This window comes from Penicillium citrinum, assembly GCF_028827155.1.
Source record: "Penicillium citrinum strain IBT 23319 chromosome Unknown utg000005l:1.0-1900146.0:1.0-1900348.0, whole genome shotgun sequence".
Taxonomy (NCBI): domain Eukaryota; kingdom Fungi; phylum Ascomycota; class Eurotiomycetes; order Eurotiales; family Aspergillaceae; genus Penicillium; species Penicillium citrinum.
In genome coordinates, this window is record NW_026622690.1 from 443,384 (window position 1) to 461,138 (window position 17,755).

The window sequence follows — 17,755 nt, forward strand, 5'->3', positions numbered from 1 at the left end:
TAAACTCATCTTAAATTACGATTAACACTTGAATACGAGATCACCCCACGCTTCAAGTATCTCTTACGAATATGCCCGAAACACACTATGTAACGTTTAATATACAAGTTCAGAGCTTAAGCTCAGCCACCCAGGAACAATTCTGTTTAGTTGGTTACAGACTACTCCACCCCAGGGACCATGCGCAGGAACAAGTTGATCGTCGTCAGCATTGCGGATAGGATCGCCGTTGGGTAGAGGTGGACGGGAGCTTTTTTTCGTATTAATGCCTGTCATTCTGGTGGATTCAGCCTCCTTCGGTTTCTATTCTGCGAGTCTTGTTTGTTGGATCTACCAATTGGATTTTAGTGTGTTGAGATCCTCGTGTTGCGGTTTGGTATAAGAAAAGGGGTCTCCGGAGTTGTGCTCTTGAGTGACTACTAATTGCCAAACTATCTCACTGATTCTCCTCAATACAGTCTGAGATACACTAAGCTAGTCATGCGCAGTGTTCAACATCTCTCATGGCTGGCCTTCGGGTTCTTCGCTGTGAGCTCAGCGGTCGAACTAAAGCCTCTCGATTCATCGCACAATACAGGCCAACATGTAGTCCGAGACAACGACTACTCAATGCTAGATTTACTCAGTTCTGAGACATTCTTATGGGGTGGTATGATGAATCTTCCCCTTTAACCTATCTTGCTTTTCTTGTAATTCGAATGACTTACGAAGAATACCAGGATCTACTGGAAACAGCCGATACGCCCTCGGAAATTTCACAACATTCTACCCCGGTAAACACGAGAACATCATCTCTCTAGAGAAATTCTACCCACTACTGAAATCAACGCAATGCACTCCCCATAGCCTAACCATGGACTTCGACGACGACCAGGCTTACCGATACGGTGCGAAAGCATGGCAATGGGTTAACGAGGAGAAAAACCGAACTTTCGTGCTCGTCGCTGGGCACGGTCACTGCGAGTGGAACGAAGACAGACTACCCTTCGTAATTACGGATGTTGAATTCGACGATCCTGGAAATAGTATCAAGGCAATCGGTCACGCTAGTGACTGGAAAAATGTTTCTCATTCATATGAACTTTATGTTGGAGGTCGACCTGCCTCCAACAAGCGCGATTACGACGAGAGTTACTCATTCGACGTCAACCAAGACCTACCTCTTAGTCACGTCCAGGTTGGCGATGGCGATCTCAAGCTCTCGTATGACTGTTGGGGCTGTGGTACTAAGGGTGAATTTGAATTCGGATTCCATATCTCGACTTGGATGGGGATTCCCAAGGATGTGGAACTTGAACTTTCTCCCCATGGCGTTGAAGCTGTTTTCGAACCTCGTGTTGGAATTGTTGCGAATTTGCCAGGGAAGATAAGTAAGACTTATCCGTTGGGTACTATTCCAATTGATGGGATTTCTATCGCAGGTGGGATTCTTGATCTTGGCCCGGAATTGGAGTTTGGGTGGGGGTACTCTGTTGGTCCGTTGAAGGGTAGTGCTGGAATGACTACCGGGGGCACATTGAGTCTTTCTGATTCGGCGTCAATGAAAATTGATTTGTTGAATCCTGATGTTTCTCAGGGTGGATGGTCGCCAAACTTTACTCCCAAGGAGTTTACAGTCGATGCTGCTCTTAGTGGCTCTGTGGAACTAGATCTCTTTGCGAAGATCCAGCTTGCGTTGGAGGCTCTTGGTGAGATGCTTTCCCCAACGATTACATTTTGCACCTGCTTATGCTTGTTATAGATCATGGCTTTGATATTGGCGTTAAGCTTCAGCCTTTTGGTGGAGCAACTGTTTCTTTAGCAGCAAGTAAGTCGCGCTATTGTATTCCAAACAAAAAGCATTGCTAAACATGACCCATCTTAGCATCTGGTGATGCCTGTCCAGATCAGAAAGGGAAACATGAAGCCGTCAAGCTTCTCCCTTCTGTTGGCGCAGCTTTGATCGGAGAAGCCGCCATCAAGGATAACACAGAGAGTCCATTCCTGAGCGCAACACTTGCTGTAAGTTCTCTTCTACGAATTCAATTCTGCACTTCACTAATATGTCTCAGTCATATGTTTACACCTTGCCCACTTTCTGCACCGGGTTCAATGCTGGACCTAGCCTCCCAACTGGATCCTTCTCCAGTGCCCCTTCGTACTCAGTGCCCAGTTACTCAAAGCCCTCGCCTCATTATTTGACCTCCGCACCACCTTCATCTTTCCCATCACCTCTTCCGACCATATCTCGTCCTTGGTCTTGGGATCATCCATCTTCTTCGAGCCCAGCTTCTTCCTCATCTATTTACCATTCATCGTCTTCAACCCCAACTTTTGACTCGACGTCAATCCCGCACCATCCAACTTCAACTTCTATGTCATCTTCCTCAGTACTTGCAATGCCGCCATCATCTGTGACCACTCCCCCTCCACCTCCTTCAGTATCGCCAGATCCGATTCCCGTGCCGAGTGGTAGCTCCAGTTCAAGCTCTATTGTCCCAATTGTCCGTCGACGACACATCAAAAAGGGACAACACCACGTCTAGACGCCAGCACGCAGTCATTACAGACGAGCCTCCTTCTTTCTTTGACAATTTCTTATCTTCATACTTTTACTTTCTCATCTATAGATCTTTTTATTCTTTCAACAACCAGATTTAGAATTATTATATTGGAATTTGATAAACTATACTTAGACTTGATCTGTTAATTGCACCGATCTGCCATTATTGCAATGCCTCGAAATCTATTTTGAATGATACCCAATCACCAATTTATCTTCAGGTATCTTACTCGGGTATTTTGCTCAGTACTGCCGCATGGAATGTTGGAAATACCATGCCAAGAGGCTGTAAACCTTGAGCTCATAGAATCTCCAGTAGTGTAACATAAGTTTGAAACGACTTACTGACCGCTTGGACCTACCGTCTCTCGATTCTATCATCCCCCCGAAGGCTCGGAGGTGGTAGAAAGAGACGCAGAAAGAACGGCAGAAAGAAGGAGAGTTTCAAACTAATGTTACACCACTGTCTATCTTCCCGTTAATCCATCGAGTCCTAATCTAATTTCAAAGCTATACTATGATAGTTTGATCAAGCAATGCCTTCAGATACTTGAGCATATCTAGTTAGAACTCGGTAATAATGTCTTTTTTGTGTCAATCCATTCAATGGCGGTAGTTAGTAGTAACTCATTACAATGGTATTGTTCGAGTGCATGGCGTGTCATAGATGGTATGATCCACCACGCCATACTTCCACCATCAAAGCACAATTTCTTCAAGGATATGATAATTCTTCCACCCCGCACTTCCATGCTGCATATTTCAATCAATATACAATCTACATAACCCCCCCTATAGTGAATTCTCATGATGCATTAAGGTTGGTGGGGCCGGGCATTAGTGTGCAACCCCCCGCATTTCCCATTCCCCGATGAGGTCACGAGTCACGCAACACTCCCCTTTGCTGGTTCTGACAATGCGCGGTCTTCTTTTCCCTTCCTCATCCATCAACATCTTACCAGTACTAAACAATCAGTATCGTCTTCCCCTTCCCCTTCCCTCATCCCCCCATCCCCCCACCTCCACTTCCATCTATCCAATGCCTGCCGTCCCATACTTATCAAAACAGTGACTCGCTCCCACAAATTCAATGATCGTGAATACCAGACTCCTGAGGGTGGTGTGATCCCCCCCTCAGGAGAACCTCCCTCGATTCTTCGGCAAGTCCGGCCCAACCGATGCGGACCCCAAAAAGACAAAGAAAGATGGTGGTGGGAAAGGGAACTGGTAAGAAGATTATACCATACTATATTGAACTATCTTTCATCATGAATTCGATCCCCAATTCTATCATCTACCTGGATCATCACCCTCCCATCCACACATCCATTCCCCCCCCTCCTATATACTCACAGAAAAGACTAAGTCAAGATACTGATCAGATTGCTAACTCATCCACTAGGGGCCGTGATGGCGATGAAGTCCATGACTACGGCTACACTTTTAACAATGCCCGTCGTCGTTCAAACAGTAGTACACAAGGCCTCGCCGATTTCAGAACTAAGTTCGAAACCATCGATCCCGAACCCGTCTTCGAAGAACATGTTCATGGGGCTGAAGTTGTGAATGAGAATGGTGACACTGTTACCAAAGTTGCAAGTGCTAGTAGCAGCAGTCCTAGTGATGCTGGACAGAACGAGTTCAAGGTTTAACGGTTTGTCGAGAGGATGGTTGGATTCCTCGTTATTTTGATTATTGTGTTAACATTTATTTACATCTGTCATCTAACATTGGAAGTAATATATCGTGATTTATTGAAGATTTTCGTTGCGGACTGTAGATGAGTGTAAAATGAACACACCAACATCGGCTAGTGCTAGTACCAGCAGAGGTTCGAAGTTACAAAGTGTATTAGAAGGATCAAGACCTCTCCATGAATAGTAGTACTCTCCTACTAGGACATTCATTGTCTACTAGTAGTAGACAAATGATTGATCATGATATCCCTCAATTGACTCGTCAGCTCGGATGTGGATTCAAGGCGGGGTACATCAAAAAAGGCAAGCTATTACGCAATTATTAGTCTACTTCAGTATATATGATCTAATTGAAAAGCGAAACAAGTACTTCAGATATCCCGTAAATGCTACAAATACAAATCCCCATTCCATCCTGGAAAACATTGAGAATAATGAGAAACCTCTAGCACCGCCGCAACCCAATTACCACTCTGGACTAAACAAACTTCAACCGTGCCTTATTTTCGTGAGAAGTAGGGACTTCAACCCGAACATTATCCGCAGGGATATCTGCAGGAACAGAAACCTGGGATTCAACCGACTCTAGGAGATTTTGGAACCAAAAGTCAAGTTTACCGGTTTGAATGTAGTCACGTAGGATATCATCTTCCCGTTGCAAGTCAGTGGCAACGCGAACCCTTTGTTCTGGACGGAATCGTGAGACGAGAATATCTGACTCGGATTCGACCATTAATGCATCTGCGGGAGATAGCGGTTCAAAAAGTGACGGAAGACTTGATTCAGTAGGTTCTGTAAGAAGAAGTATTAGATTGTGAAATCTTGAGAAGTGCGTTTTCTTGTTCAACTCACCTGTCAGACAGGACAACAGGGTCTGGTAAAGGGTGGTATCGCGAGTTGCACTGTCCGAATCTCCATTAACTCCTTCGGCGGCCTTACCACGAGCATCCCAGTCATCCTTGATCATGCATCGACGCCATATTAACTTCCTCAATGCAGATACGTATGATGGATCGCGCTGGGCATAGCGACTGTGATCAAGGACCCGGAGGGCCTGGTAGAACTCCCGACCACAAAGATCATTGTCCACATCCTCGGGGACCTCGACATAGCCGATAAGGGTTAAAATATCAAGCAGTCCATCAGTGCTGATAGTGTTACGATTGACTAGCGTGGAGAGTGCATCACCCAGAATTTCGTGGAGCGATGGCCGATCCGGTGCAAGATAGCCACCAAAGTAATCCAATGCTAGCTCTTGCTCAGCTTTATGATCGATGGCGCCGTCAGTGAAGGGGCGAATATAGTAGTAAAGCTTGTCTTGAGTTTCGTCGATAGCAATGGAATCATCGAGACGGCTGATATCCTCCTGGATGGCTGAGTTGTTGCCAAGAGGAGGGTTCTTCTCAATTGAAGCCAACTTGCTGAGCTTCGCCAGCGAAATTTCGACATGGTGGTTCCAGAGTTTCGTTTCACTGCCAATGGCTAGGTTTTCTAGACAAGCGGCAGCAGACTCATAATCATCTTCACCGGTCACGTCATTCATCCAGCTTAACTTAGCGTATGCGGGCGATTTCCGCAAGAAGCTAGTGACAGATCGTTGATACTTTCTCATAGAAAGTAAAGCTCCAGGATTGCCCATAGAAATCTGTCTTGTGAAGTATGCATCTGACCATGGCTCACCGAACTTATCGAAATATTGCGCAACCCGGCGCTCAACATCCGCAACACTGTTTCCAATCGGAGCCACGCCAAATACAGATGCCTCTGTACTGTCTTGAACCAAGCCCTTCTCAGCCCGGTCCTTGACCTGATCGCAAAGCTCAAGAATAAGCTCGACCAGAGCCTCCATATCACGGAAGCGCTCTGCTAGGAAGATGGCGTCTTGGAGATGTCCAATTCCCGCCAATTTGAAGAGTGACCATTTACGCTCCTTGACAAATGACTGCTCAATTGACACGCTCTCATCTGTGAGTTTTGTATCATCTTGCGCTGAAAGCCAGCGGGTTCGCTCGCGGTGCATCTGACCCACTACTCGAAGGTGACGCGCGCTGTTCTCAGCAAGTCTCTTCGCGATTTGCCCATCAGGCGCATCTGCGCTAGACTTCTTTTGTTGCACCCAAGACAAGGCACTGTCAATCTCGATTTCCAAAAGGTCTCCTGCTTCGGTGTACCCCATTCGTCGAGATGTCCAGAACTCGGGTAGGGTGTCATATCCATCAGCAAGAACACCATCTTCCACAAAATCATCGCCCAGTCCATACATTGAAGCATGATCATCACGGTACCGGAAAGCCGTTTCTGTCACTGCAAGGAAAAGCTCGCTCGCCTCCAGGATCTGTTCCGAGTTTTTGCGTGACTGTTTGGAACCTCCTTTGCGAGACTTGACCGAGTGCTTGATCCATGGAATAATATGCTCCATCTGGTAAGTATCTTTCAGGAACCATTGTCGGACGGGATCAATATCACCGGTGGGGCGTGTCTTGAACTTGTCATTCATTGAGTCAATAACCTGTCCAAGGAAATGGCCTTCGTTCTTTGTTCGAAGGGATTCTTCCAATTTCCACATAGCACGCTGGGAAGCGAGCTTCTCGGCTCCCCAGAGCAGCTCCCATCTTGCGGTGCGTCCCAGGGGATTGCCTTTCTTCGAAAGCAGAGAGGCGAGATCGCTTAGGGCCTTCGCTCTGAGTCGCAAGTTTTGATCAATTGAGATGGCCGTGCTTGGGATGAATCGTGTTTCAGACTGCAGAAGCTCTCTGCAGATGTCCAAAGACGCCTGTTCGATTTCCTCAGGGGGGAAGTTGAGACCGCCGTCGCCGACCAAATTCAAAGGATTCTTTGCCATAGTGCCGAAGAAAATGGCCTGCTCGAGCTTGTGTTTAGCTGTAACGGGGCCCTCCTCGACATCATGCTCTGTAGAATACTGAGGAGTCACATCAACTCGAACAACGCCGAAGTTCCGGATCATGATTAAACAAGAAGAGCCCTCGTTGTCTTCGCTGCGCTCCTCGGATCCATATCCCAGAATCTCAAACTCTTTGCCAGATCGCAGGTGAATAATATCTTGGAAAGGTAAAGGCAACTTTTGAGAATCATGTAGAAGCTGCGAAGTTGGCGAATCGTCAATGCTAGACAAAGACAATATAACGAGCGATTGACCAAAGATTATGAAAGCGGTATCCTCGGAGCTTGAGACAAGAATCTTGGGTTTGAGATCCTGAGCCAAGACCGGAATACTATGAATTCCCACGGCAAAAGTAGACTGAATGCGTGCTTCATTGCCAGACAGTTGAAGCTGGACAACAAAAACCGTCTTAGCCTCCAACGATTGAGGGGTGGTAACGACAACATAAAGCCCCCAAGATTCATTAGACTCTTGCTCGTCGGATCCTTGGGTGGAGAAGGCAAAATCCAAAACCTTGAGATCGATCTCATTAGCGGATTTCATGTTGGAAGGAAGAGCCGTTGCAATTTCCTCCTTGATGTCGAACTTCTTTTTCATGGCACTGCCATGATGCCAGTGGGTATTCCAGATTTCGATCAAGCCGGTCGATGTCGCAACAAGCACATCTCGTTGACCACGCTGCCGCGAGCCACCGGGGCGAACAGCAGTAACTTCTTTCCTCCAGTAACCACCTCCCAGAACGTTCTTGAGTCCGCCGAGAAGTCCCCCTCCGCCGCCTCCTGTGCTTCTCAGGAAGTTGACTAGAACAGAGGGCTTGCCTTGAGGGTCTCTTAGAGTGACATGTGCAACTCGTCCAGAAGAGAATGTCACAATGAGTCCTGATGGCTCACAATTCATAACCTCCACGGCAACTTCTCCGGAGAGCAGTCCGGGAGTCGACCCTTGAATTCCATTTTGCTTCTGTCGAGACAGCGCCAACGATGCCGCACTTGATACGGTCTCCCAATATACGATTTTACCTGTCGAGGGAATGATGACTAGGAGACCAGGGTGTTCTCCAGTGGCGGTCGATACGAGGGCTCCTAGAGGTACTGGTCCATATGGATCTCTGCAGGATTCGGGGATCGATACTGTGAAAGTTTCCGATGGCGATGGCGACGAAGTAGCGACTGAGTAGGGCCATACTATGGCATGGGAGTGTGTCAAGGCCAAAGCATGATTATGACCGGGCGCAAAAAAGCACTTCAATGGGTCTGAAGTCCAGATAGGTTAGTTTCTCAATCATAGCTCTTAATAGCGAAAAGGTATCTTACCCGACTGCGATCCTCTGATCTGGTCTGGTAGGGCTGGTAGTTGGTTGACAGTGTAGTAATCGGTGCTTGACTATTTTTTGGTGTTAGCAGTCGTAGCTGGCACTTGCGATGCAACCTGTCCAGCGGGACAGAAACTAAAGTGAAGGATAACCCACCAAAACTACCATTCCTTCCGAGTCTTCTTTAGGTCCTTCACTCGGCTTCGCGCCACGAATTGGCAGATGCGAGTCAATTCCAGTGGGGTTGGTTCTTATGCCATGGTCGCTGGAGAACGAGGTTACTGGCTGTGATTCCGCATCATTTTCGTGGCTCAAGCTCGCAGCAGTGGTATCACCGGACTGTCTAAGGACAGAGCGTTGTCGTTTCGCCTTTGGAGGACCAACTGAGTCGTCGGAGCTGGTTCTCTGGCGGCGTCGAGAGAGACGAGTGGCTCGAGGTGCGAACATTTTTCTTCTTTTGCTTCGAATTTGGTCGCAGTCTTCACATTACACTGGCCGAAGCCAGGAGATGCAGTGAAAAAGATGCCCCGTGAGAATGCGCCTAGGCAGAGCCAAGAAGGGCGCAATGAGATAGCAATTGAAGGATGGGCTTGGAGCTCAATCGGTGTTTACGCCAAAGAAGTTGGCGTTTCTGCCCAAGGCGGTGAGAATGTCGCGACTAAATGTGGCAGCGGAATGCAGGCCATCGGAGTATATCAAACAGCTCAACCAGCTGTTTTAACTATATAAAAAGTACTCCGAATCTACATTCAGCAACTAATCTAGGTCTTTGTAACTCCGATCAATTAATCTAAAACACGATTCGGTAATCCAAAATATACCTCGCAATCCATGGCCTGTATACTCCCATCTAGAAGAGCAGGAAAGATGAACTAGATAATGATCCACCTCAATGTTCAACTGCCACTCACAGATATTCTATTCATCTAATCACCCTACACTACATTAGTATAAGTACTACTCTCCTCCGTTTACTCCGAAGATAGTAATTCCCGGCCTTAGACTGGACAAGTGCCGCATTCCGGGGCCGATTCCCCCGAAATGCGGAACCGGAGCTCACGTGAATCCCCAGCCCCACGCGGCTTTGGGGGGTTCGGAAGGAGGTGGACAGCTTTAATGTGTGGCCTTCCGACCTCAGTAGGAATGCCTGTCCTTTCTCTCAGGTATCTGAAGCTATCACAATGATCATATGTTGTGTCGGGTCTTGAACAAGGCCAGAGTTGCCCCACAAGCAGTCTAAATATGCGCTCGGTTATGAATTCAAGGCTTGACCTGCGGGGATTAGCTTCCCCAGTGATGGCCGGGGCTCTGAGAATGATGGCCCGGGCCCCTGCGTCCAAAAGAGAGCTACACACGGCTCTCTTCTTCCCAGGTATACAAACATCATATGTTGCTTAAAACCTCACGGCGTGAATAGAAGCTAAACTAGTTCTAGGCCATGGAGTACAGCGAGTGGGTATGGCGGATACTTGGATGGACAGGTTTCCTCGAACTACGACACGATTTCTGGACGAAATGGATTCCATTCTAGGCTTTAAATTATCCAGAGTGATCTCTGATGGGCCAAATTCCAAATTAAACAAGACCGAAAATGCGCAGCCTGCTATCATGGCAATATCCGTTCTGATTCTCCGCATTCTAGAGAATGAGTACGGTCTGAACACTACATCTCGAGTTGATGTAACTCTGGGCCACAGTCTCGGAGAATTCACAGCCTTAGTCGCCGGTGGATATCTTGGGTTTTCCGATGCACTCAAATTGGTACGGCATCGTGCCGAAGTCATGGCTCGATGTACTCGAGAAGTCGTTGAGCACTCCGGTGAAACGTATGGAATGGTTGCATTGATCTGTGAACCCGAACATCTTGAAAGCCTCCTCCGAGCTGTACATGAATTTCTAGGGCTAGGGACTGATGATACTGTCCAAGCCCCATCAATCCAACAGGTCATGGTGGCAAACATCAACTCTCCAAACCAAATTGTCCTCAGCGGCAGTATCGAAAGAATCAGGACTCTTCTGGTGCAACTACGCCAATTCGGTGGACACGATCCACGTGCCGTGCGACTCAAAAGTGAAAGTCCCTTCCACAGCCCTGTGATGTTCCCCGCTACTCAATACATGCGAACTGCCCTCGAAAAAACCAGCATTAGCTTCCCTGGCAGGATGCCCTGTATTTCGAATGTCTCAGCTCTCCCTTTCCGGTCAAGAGAAGACCTTACAAATTTGCTCTCCCGTCAATGCACTGATACTGTCAGGTGGTGGGATAGTATTCGTTATCTACATCAAGAACAGGGGGTGAGGCGATGGATTGGTATCGGACCTGGCAAAGTTGGCCGAAATCTAGTCGGGAAAGAGGTAGGAAGGGTGAACACCAAGGGAGGCGGTGTCTGGGCAGTCTGCAATCCGAGAGAAATGGAAGAAATGATCGTGGCTCTTGAACAAACCGAATCCGAAGTCAAGAATCATTAAACATGATCAAAGGTATTTACTTACCTAGGCGAAAGCGTTGTTTCGCAATGCCCATAATTGATGCAGAAATTTACGTGTTACCGATGACCAGCTATGTATTTACTATTATTCGAATGCAAAAAAAAGTGTTCTTCATTAAATCATCGTCTTTTTATGCGGTAGAGCCGGGCACCCAACTTTCGCCAATACGTTGGACCTCGGCGATGAATTTCGGGTTCGAAATAGGCAATGAATGAGATGCTGCACTTGCGACTGATCCTGGGGCAGGGGCGTGATCATCTGGAGAGTAGAAAGGGTTTTGTAAGAGTTGAATGTATGCGCTTTGGAGAGATCGAAAGGCCTAGATGATAGCAAGAGATTAGCCAAGTATGTCCTCTCGATGGGATCCTCCCTCAACTGACTGGTTTGACATCTGCATCCCTCAGCCCACTCACTGCTGAGCCTGTTGGTTTCCCTGACCCGGTACCATCCTGTCCGAATAAATCCACGATGATGAGAAATTTCACACCGGTCGTTGTTAACCAGCCGTAAGCCGCTAGCCTCTCATCAATTGCATGTAGTAGACCAAGATCTTGATCGATCGATGTGTGCTTTCGTCGTATTTCGAAAATATCAAGGCATGAGTTAAGTAAGAATGAGAATTCGATTGTGGAGTCTGTATACGGAGGGAAGAGGGAGATGTGAAGCGGGTTGTCCTGGAATAATATGAGTATAGGTTGGAGCTGTCATAGCGGTATTGCTTCTTACTGATTTTCCGATTATGCCTATGCAGGCGATCCTTGGTCCTGCCATCTTGCAGAGAATCCAATCTTAAGGAGACACTTTCAATTGTTTAGAAGTCGGAGGGGCAACAGTTTGGTGTCCGCTCCTTATGCGGTCTGCGCCTCGTGGTGGTCAAAAGATATCGAGAGATGGTATTGACAATCAGTTTAACGTTGTTGTTTCAAATAATTCAGTCCGCGTATTGTTTAGATCTTCTCAGGCGTCAATGGATGCAGTGATGTAGCTGGGGAGCTGTCCAGCGCATATCGCAGATAGCTGGCGATAGCGGAAGCGCCATATTGGCCTTAAGGCCTGTTTCATCAGGCAACTATGGGGAACCAATCAACTTAGCCCCGATTCTTTTTACAAGCGACTGACCGCCTTTACAATACATACCACAAAAACAGGAAAATACCCGCTCTCCACCAATTATCGGCCTCAGAATGGCTTACCTCAACTTGCACAAACCACGATGTTACAGCGTCATTCTTACCGTTTTCCTCCGGCAAAAGTCCTCCCTTACCCAGCAGAGCGCCCGCCACCTTCAAAGCTGTCCGAGTTCAGACTCGCCATCTCACTAAGACAATAATCATGATGCCCTTGGTGCGACCGGCCCTCTCTGGCTCTTTGAGCGGTATGTATTATCTATATTCAATGCCCGGATCCCTTCTAATCCGCCAAACAGCGCGTTCCCGACTGGCGACATGCCTTCCTCGCGCCCAGCCCATTGCAGCCCTGTCGACCTCATCCGTGAAGAAAGCCACTGCTGTTGAGCAGCAGCAAGCGACATCAAGCAAGAATCTCACTGCTTCCGGCAAGGTCCGTCAGGAGGTCCCCCTCATGACCCAGGAGCCCAAGAAGGGTGCTATGCAATATGTCTTGTACGTCCTGCCTCGGGCAACCAACCACACATCAATCCTCGCCACGCCTCAATTCCCTCCGCTAACATCTAATTTCATTAAAGGACTACACTTGATCAAGTTACCAACTGGGCCCGTCAGTCTTCCCTGTGGCCCATGACTTTCGGTCTCGCCTGCTGCGCTGTTGAGATGATGCACCTTTCTACCCCCCGTTACGATCAGGATCGCCTTGGTATCATTTTCCGTGCTTCTCCCCGTCAATCCGATGTCATGATTGTCGCCGGTACCTTAACCAACAAGATGGCTCCGGCCCTGCGTCAAGTCTACGATCAAATGCCCGACCCCCGTTGGGTCATCTCCATGGGTAGCTGTGCCAACGGTGGTGGCTACTACCACTACAGTTACTCTGTCGTTCGCGGCTGCGATCGCATCGTTCCTGTTGATGTTTATGTTCCTGGATGTCAGTTCTTCCATTACTCTTCCCCGAAACTTCCGTTTAGTACGACGATGCTAACTTTTATATGCAGGCCCCCCCTACTTCTGAGGCTCTGATGTACGGTATCTTCCAGCTGCAGAAGAAGATGCGCCACACCCGTATCACTCGCATGTGGTACCGTCGTTAAGCCCCCCCTTTTTGGCAATATATTTTCTTTATTATTTGGTTGTTCCGTTAGACGCGGTGGATTCAAAATGCATACCAGGCCATCGCGGAGTCTTTTTTGTCTTATTACTGTATATCTTAGGCCTTTGGTTGTGACTCCAATTTCTTTGATTTAGTCCAATGAATCTTCTTCAAACTTCCAATTTGATTTGATGGGTGCGCTTATACCATTGGATATTTCCTCTGTTTTTTGTACAGAATGAATGGGCGGGTGATATTGCTCATGTACTTGTTATCATGTGTCAATTCGATAGATCTACTGATCGTTTTTTTTTTCATGCTGCTATCAGCTAATACAGCAAATGAAGTAATCCTCGGGCTCGTTTGGTACACGAATAGCAGCAGTACTAATAGATCGGCCCTCTAGAGATGGGTGTCGAACGATTTCTACGTGCTTCAAGCCATACATCACAATAATACTTCTTTCAATTTGAAATTCGAACTTTAATGTAATACATCTACAAAATAGCAGTCACTCAGGCTGTCTTGCTTTCAAAAAATACAGCATGCCCTTCGAACTAACTAACCCAGTTATCCATTGACCATAACACCGCCATTAGGATGTAGACACTGTCCAGAGATATAACTACTGTCTTGACTAGCAAGGAAGACAAAGCAAGTTGCAACCTCGCTTGGCTGGCCTGGCCTACCAATAGGCACAGAATGGAACTGCTCCATTGCTTCAGTCATCATTGTTGCTGGGATCAATGGAGTCCAAACTATGAATTTTGATTAGCACCACTAACTTCCCATTTGTCTTAATGGAAGAGCAGAGTAGACATACTGGGCCCCGGACAGACACAATTGACTCGAATGCCCTTTTTGATCTGTTGATTCGAGAGTGCACGCGTGAAAGCAACGATGGCTCCCTTCGTAGACGTATAGTCTAGCAAATCCCCCCCGGCCAATGTAAGGATTCACCGAAGCACAATTGATAATAGTCGACCCTTTCTTCATATGCGGAAGCGAGTACTTGGCAAGATAGAAGAATGAGTGAATATTGGTATCGAAGGTTTTCTCCCATTGATCCCTATAAATAAAAACTCGTATTAGCAATATGTCGGACCTCTGACGAGATTCTCGCTTGGAAAACCAGTCAATACTTACTCAGTAACCTCACTAATATCACTCAACATGTTCTGAAACGCAGCATTGTTAATCAAAACATCAATACCACCCATACTCTGAACCGCACTGTCGACGATTTTCTTGCAATTCTCCTTCTTGCGAATATCAATGGCCAGACAATGGCATTTAGTTTTCCATTTTTGGCCTGCATCTTCAACTAATTTCTTCGTCTCTTTCGCATCCTTCTCTTCTTCAGGAAGATATACGATCAAACTAGATGCCCCCTCCATAGCGAATAGAATCGCACAAGCACGTCCAATACCGGAGTCACCTCCGGTAATGATGGCTCTCTTTCCCTCTAGTTTTCCCGCGGCTCTATATGTTTGATAACCGCCGTCCTCAGTAGGGATTTGATCTGAAACGGGTTTGGGATTCTCCATATCGGCTTGTAATCCGGGCATTTTCAAATGCTGGATCGGAATCTTGTGGCCTGTTTCAAATGCTCTTAGTAACTTGGGATGTATGCGGTGTTGTTGACAGTCTCGGAAGATATCATGGGTAGTTTGGTACCTGGCTGGAATTGGGACTTCGAGCCACTTGCAGGCTGCTCTGTGTACTGATTATCGAAGTGTGGCATTTTGATAGGATTGCTACTAGTCTGGGATGCACCGCAGTGTGTGAAGGACTAGGACTGGTCGACGAAATCCTGTGTTGATGAAGACTTGGGATGGGTTCAATAGTTCGCAGTAGAGCTAATAAAATATATCTTGAATGCGCTTGGAAGGTCCTTATTTAAGCAAATTGAGGCGGATTTCCGTCACAATGACATTTCCAATTATCCTGTTCACAGTAGATTTATTCAAAGGCTTCTCTGTCTAGTGAGGGTGGCAGCAGTAGGTGTAATGCTGGGAATGGGAGCCACCAAAGATATGCCTTGCCTGACTTTCCCTTCAACGGTTGTCCCATAGGATAATGGCAACTCAGAAGGCAAAAGAGGTCGTTCAAGTGGCACATGCTAAATTTCTATACTTCTAGACACATATATAGCCACATGGTGGGCTTTGATTTGAGAAGGTTAGTTGTGAATACAAATTGCCACATTCGGGTCGACGGCAAGTATATCGCCTCGACGGCATGATGATGAATTGTCGTCATCCATAACCTTTCCTCGATCATTATCCTTTACTTGGTAGATGTCGATTATACTCATATTAGTCTAGATAAAAAGATATCAAAGTATATTCATTCATGATTGATAGCTAGAGTGCTCGAATGCCGAGCATCGAAAGGCGTGGTGTAACCCTAACCAGGACAGCTTGAAAGAGATTCACTCTCGAAACGAGACACCCACCTTCACAGCCTTCTCTTCAGAGATTTCGACATGCTCAGATAGTCCACCGTGTTCCAACTTTGTGATCTCAGCACCAATTCCAGTGCATACGAATTTGTCGAACTTCCACGTAGGAACCTTTTCCTGAAACATCTCATCCAACTCTTCCAACGAACGTCGACTGGTTTCCGGTACACATAATCCCACAAACAATAGCGCGGCCACCGAGAAGGCACCGTAAATAAATGTGACCCTACCACCAATTGCGCTCTGAACGTACGGATTGACGAAATTAATCGGAACCGACGTTAGGAAACTTCCCATGGAAGCAAGGAAAACTGTACGCTCACGAAGCTGGCCAGTACCAATCTCACCAGTGACAATCCAACACCCAGGACCCCATGTAAAGCCGTAGATACAATACCAAAGAATCAGCAAAGCGGCACATGCATTTTTCGCTTGCATGGAAAGATCTGCAACCGTAGAACTAGATTCAATAGCACCCCCTGTACCTATCATCGTTGCAGCCATGCCCACAGATCCGAGGAAGAGAGAATTGCGTCGACCGAGCTTGTCAAATGTAATGAAGGTAATAAAATGGCAAACAAAAGAGCAACCCGTGACGAGGACGTTAGTCTGAAGCGGATCTGGGAATCCCATTTGTTGCATAAATGTCACAATAAAATTTTGTATGAATGAGACACCTTGTGCTTGTTGAAGGATTTGAACTCCCATCGCCGCAATTGTTCGTCGAAGGTTTGTTCCTTTGAAACAGTCCAAGAGCGTTGTTGCTTTATGAAGTTCTCGTTGTTCTTCAATTTGAATGCGCAGCATTTCGATCTCTTGTGGGATAGAATCCGGATGGTTGGATAGCTTTTTCATGACCTCTTCTGCCTCGACAAACTTGCCACGATAAATAAGGTATCGGGGTGACTCCGGGAGAAATGGGTAAGCGAGTAGATAACCAACTGGGACAAAGAGTTGGCAACAGATCACGATGCTTTGGATTTCAATCAGCCGTGGTATAAAAAAAAATGAAGGGAGTATCTGACCAGATACTTACATATACTGGGAACTATCAGTTCTGTTGCGGCATAGCCAGACAACAAGAGTTGCCAGGAATACACCAAAAGATGTGAAGAATGAATAAAGCGCAAGAAAAGCACCTAAATCGTATACCCCCTTAGTAAATTCTTCCAACAGCAAGATCTTCTCAGACAAATGCTAACCTCGAACACGTTGTGGCGCACATTCCGATAAATATGTCGGAACAACATTCGAAGCCAATCCGATTCCAGAATAAACAATAATTCTCCCAACAGCTAACTGCCAAAAAGATGTAACAGCGCTGGCCTCCAATATAACACCAACAATCATCAAACATGACAAGGCCATGAACCCCATTTTACGACCAAATTTTGAAGTAATAATTGGTGCCAGAATACAACCTAGTATAATACCAGCAGAACCGGTTCCAGTTCCGACGGAAGTCTTGTCAGATGGAATTGTCCATTGATCAAGTTCCGCGTTGTATGCTCCATACTTGTGCTGAAATTCTGATAGACCCAATGCTCCACCCCACCAACCGTTATCGAAGCCAAACCCCATAGCCCCTAGTGACGCTGTGAGACCTATGAGGACCAGTCGCCAATTCAGGTCTTGGTATAATGGGGTTGCTTTGAATGTGGCTAACATGATGAGAATGTCGCTGCATGAGCGAGATAACCGATGGAAATGGGGAAACAGAAAGCCTAGAATTCAGAATTGTCCAAAATGTACTTGAGTTTATATAGATCTCTAAGCTATCTCTACAAGAGTCTGTAACCCCACGGGGAAGGGCAGTGAGTGGATCTACTGTATCTTCCCGGAAGCGGGGAACGATCATCGTAAAAGGAAATGCGAGCCACAAACTGCCAGTTTACTCAACGAGTCTAGTACGTGATATTGTCAGAACTCCAGGATCAGCCAAATAGACCTGTCCGGAGCGAAGGTAAAGGAAGGGGTCGTCGGTGGTAAAACTAGCCCGTTTCACTGCTTCGATCCAAACGTAGTTTCGCTCTCCACGTTTACTTGGAAAGAAAACTAAGAATTATATTCCAACCAAATCCAACAATAGATGTCACAATAACTCTCCACTGCCAGGGAACCCATA

General features: G+C 46.7%; 8 protein-coding genes across 8 annotated transcripts; 4 read left to right on the forward strand and 4 right to left on the reverse strand.

Moving 5' to 3' along the window:
• Positions 1-480: 480 nt before the first annotated feature.
• On the forward strand, positions 481-2,525 carry N7469_005988 (uncharacterized protein; the record flags this gene model as incomplete). The annotated part of the gene is made up of 5 exons (XM_056644906.1): positions 481-649; positions 720-1,688; positions 1,742-1,807; positions 1,865-2,001; positions 2,052-2,525. 5 exons carry the CDS (start codon positions 481-483, stop codon positions 2,523-2,525), a joined length of 1,815 nt encoding a protein of 604 aa, XP_056500144.1.
• A 1,056-nt stretch (positions 2,526-3,581) lies between these two features.
• Positions 3,582-4,194, forward strand: N7469_005989 (uncharacterized protein; the record flags this gene model as incomplete). Its single annotated transcript, XM_056644907.1, has 3 exons — positions 3,582-3,590; positions 3,681-3,769; positions 3,945-4,194. 3 exons carry the CDS (start codon positions 3,582-3,584, stop codon positions 4,192-4,194), a joined length of 348 nt encoding a protein of 115 aa, XP_056500145.1.
• A 523-nt stretch (positions 4,195-4,717) lies between these two features.
• On the reverse strand, positions 4,718-8,900 carry N7469_005990 (putative nuclear pore complex subunit Nup133; the record flags this gene model as incomplete). Its single annotated transcript, XM_056644908.1, has 4 exons — positions 4,718-5,031; positions 5,092-8,394; positions 8,455-8,524; positions 8,610-8,900. 4 exons carry the CDS (start codon positions 8,898-8,900, stop codon positions 4,718-4,720), a joined length of 3,978 nt encoding a protein of 1,325 aa, XP_056500146.1.
• Positions 8,901-9,695: 795 nt separating this feature from the next.
• On the forward strand, positions 9,696-10,922 carry N7469_005991 (ACP S-malonyltransferase; the record flags this gene model as incomplete). The annotated part of the gene is made up of 2 exons (XM_056644909.1): positions 9,696-9,825; positions 9,889-10,922. The coding sequence occupies 2 exons, from the start codon at positions 9,696-9,698 to the stop codon at positions 10,920-10,922; spliced, it is 1,164 nt and encodes a 387-aa protein (XP_056500147.1).
• Positions 10,923-11,073: 151 nt separating this feature from the next.
• On the reverse strand, positions 11,074-11,714 carry N7469_005992 (uncharacterized protein; the record flags this gene model as incomplete). The annotated part of the gene is made up of 3 exons (XM_056644910.1): positions 11,074-11,262; positions 11,324-11,617; positions 11,670-11,714. 3 exons carry the CDS (start codon positions 11,712-11,714, stop codon positions 11,074-11,076), a joined length of 528 nt encoding a protein of 175 aa, XP_056500148.1.
• A 561-nt stretch (positions 11,715-12,275) lies between these two features.
• On the forward strand, positions 12,276-13,167 carry N7469_005993 (NuoB/complex I 20 kDa subunit family protein; the record flags this gene model as incomplete). Its single annotated transcript, XM_056644911.1, has 4 exons — positions 12,276-12,318; positions 12,370-12,565; positions 12,649-12,994; positions 13,072-13,167. 4 exons carry the CDS (start codon positions 12,276-12,278, stop codon positions 13,165-13,167), a joined length of 681 nt encoding a protein of 226 aa, XP_056500149.1.
• Positions 13,168-13,736: 569 nt separating this feature from the next.
• N7469_005994 (oxidoreductase, short-chain dehydrogenase/reductase family) lies at positions 13,737-14,910 on the reverse strand (the record flags this gene model as incomplete). Its single annotated transcript, XM_056644912.1, is given in 5 exon segments — positions 13,737-13,924; positions 13,990-14,074; positions 14,085-14,235; positions 14,313-14,763; positions 14,844-14,910. The coding sequence occupies 5 exon segments, from the start codon at positions 14,908-14,910 to the stop codon at positions 13,737-13,739; spliced, it is 942 nt and encodes a 313-aa protein (XP_056500150.1).
• Positions 14,911-15,600: 690 nt separating this feature from the next.
• On the reverse strand, positions 15,601-17,298 carry N7469_005995 (high-affinity glucose transporter; the record flags this gene model as incomplete). The annotated part of the gene is made up of 3 exons (XM_056644913.1): positions 15,601-16,603; positions 16,667-16,769; positions 16,833-17,298. The coding sequence occupies 3 exons, from the start codon at positions 17,296-17,298 to the stop codon at positions 15,601-15,603; spliced, it is 1,572 nt and encodes a 523-aa protein (XP_056500151.1).
• Between the last annotated feature and the right edge of the window lie 457 nt (positions 17,299-17,755).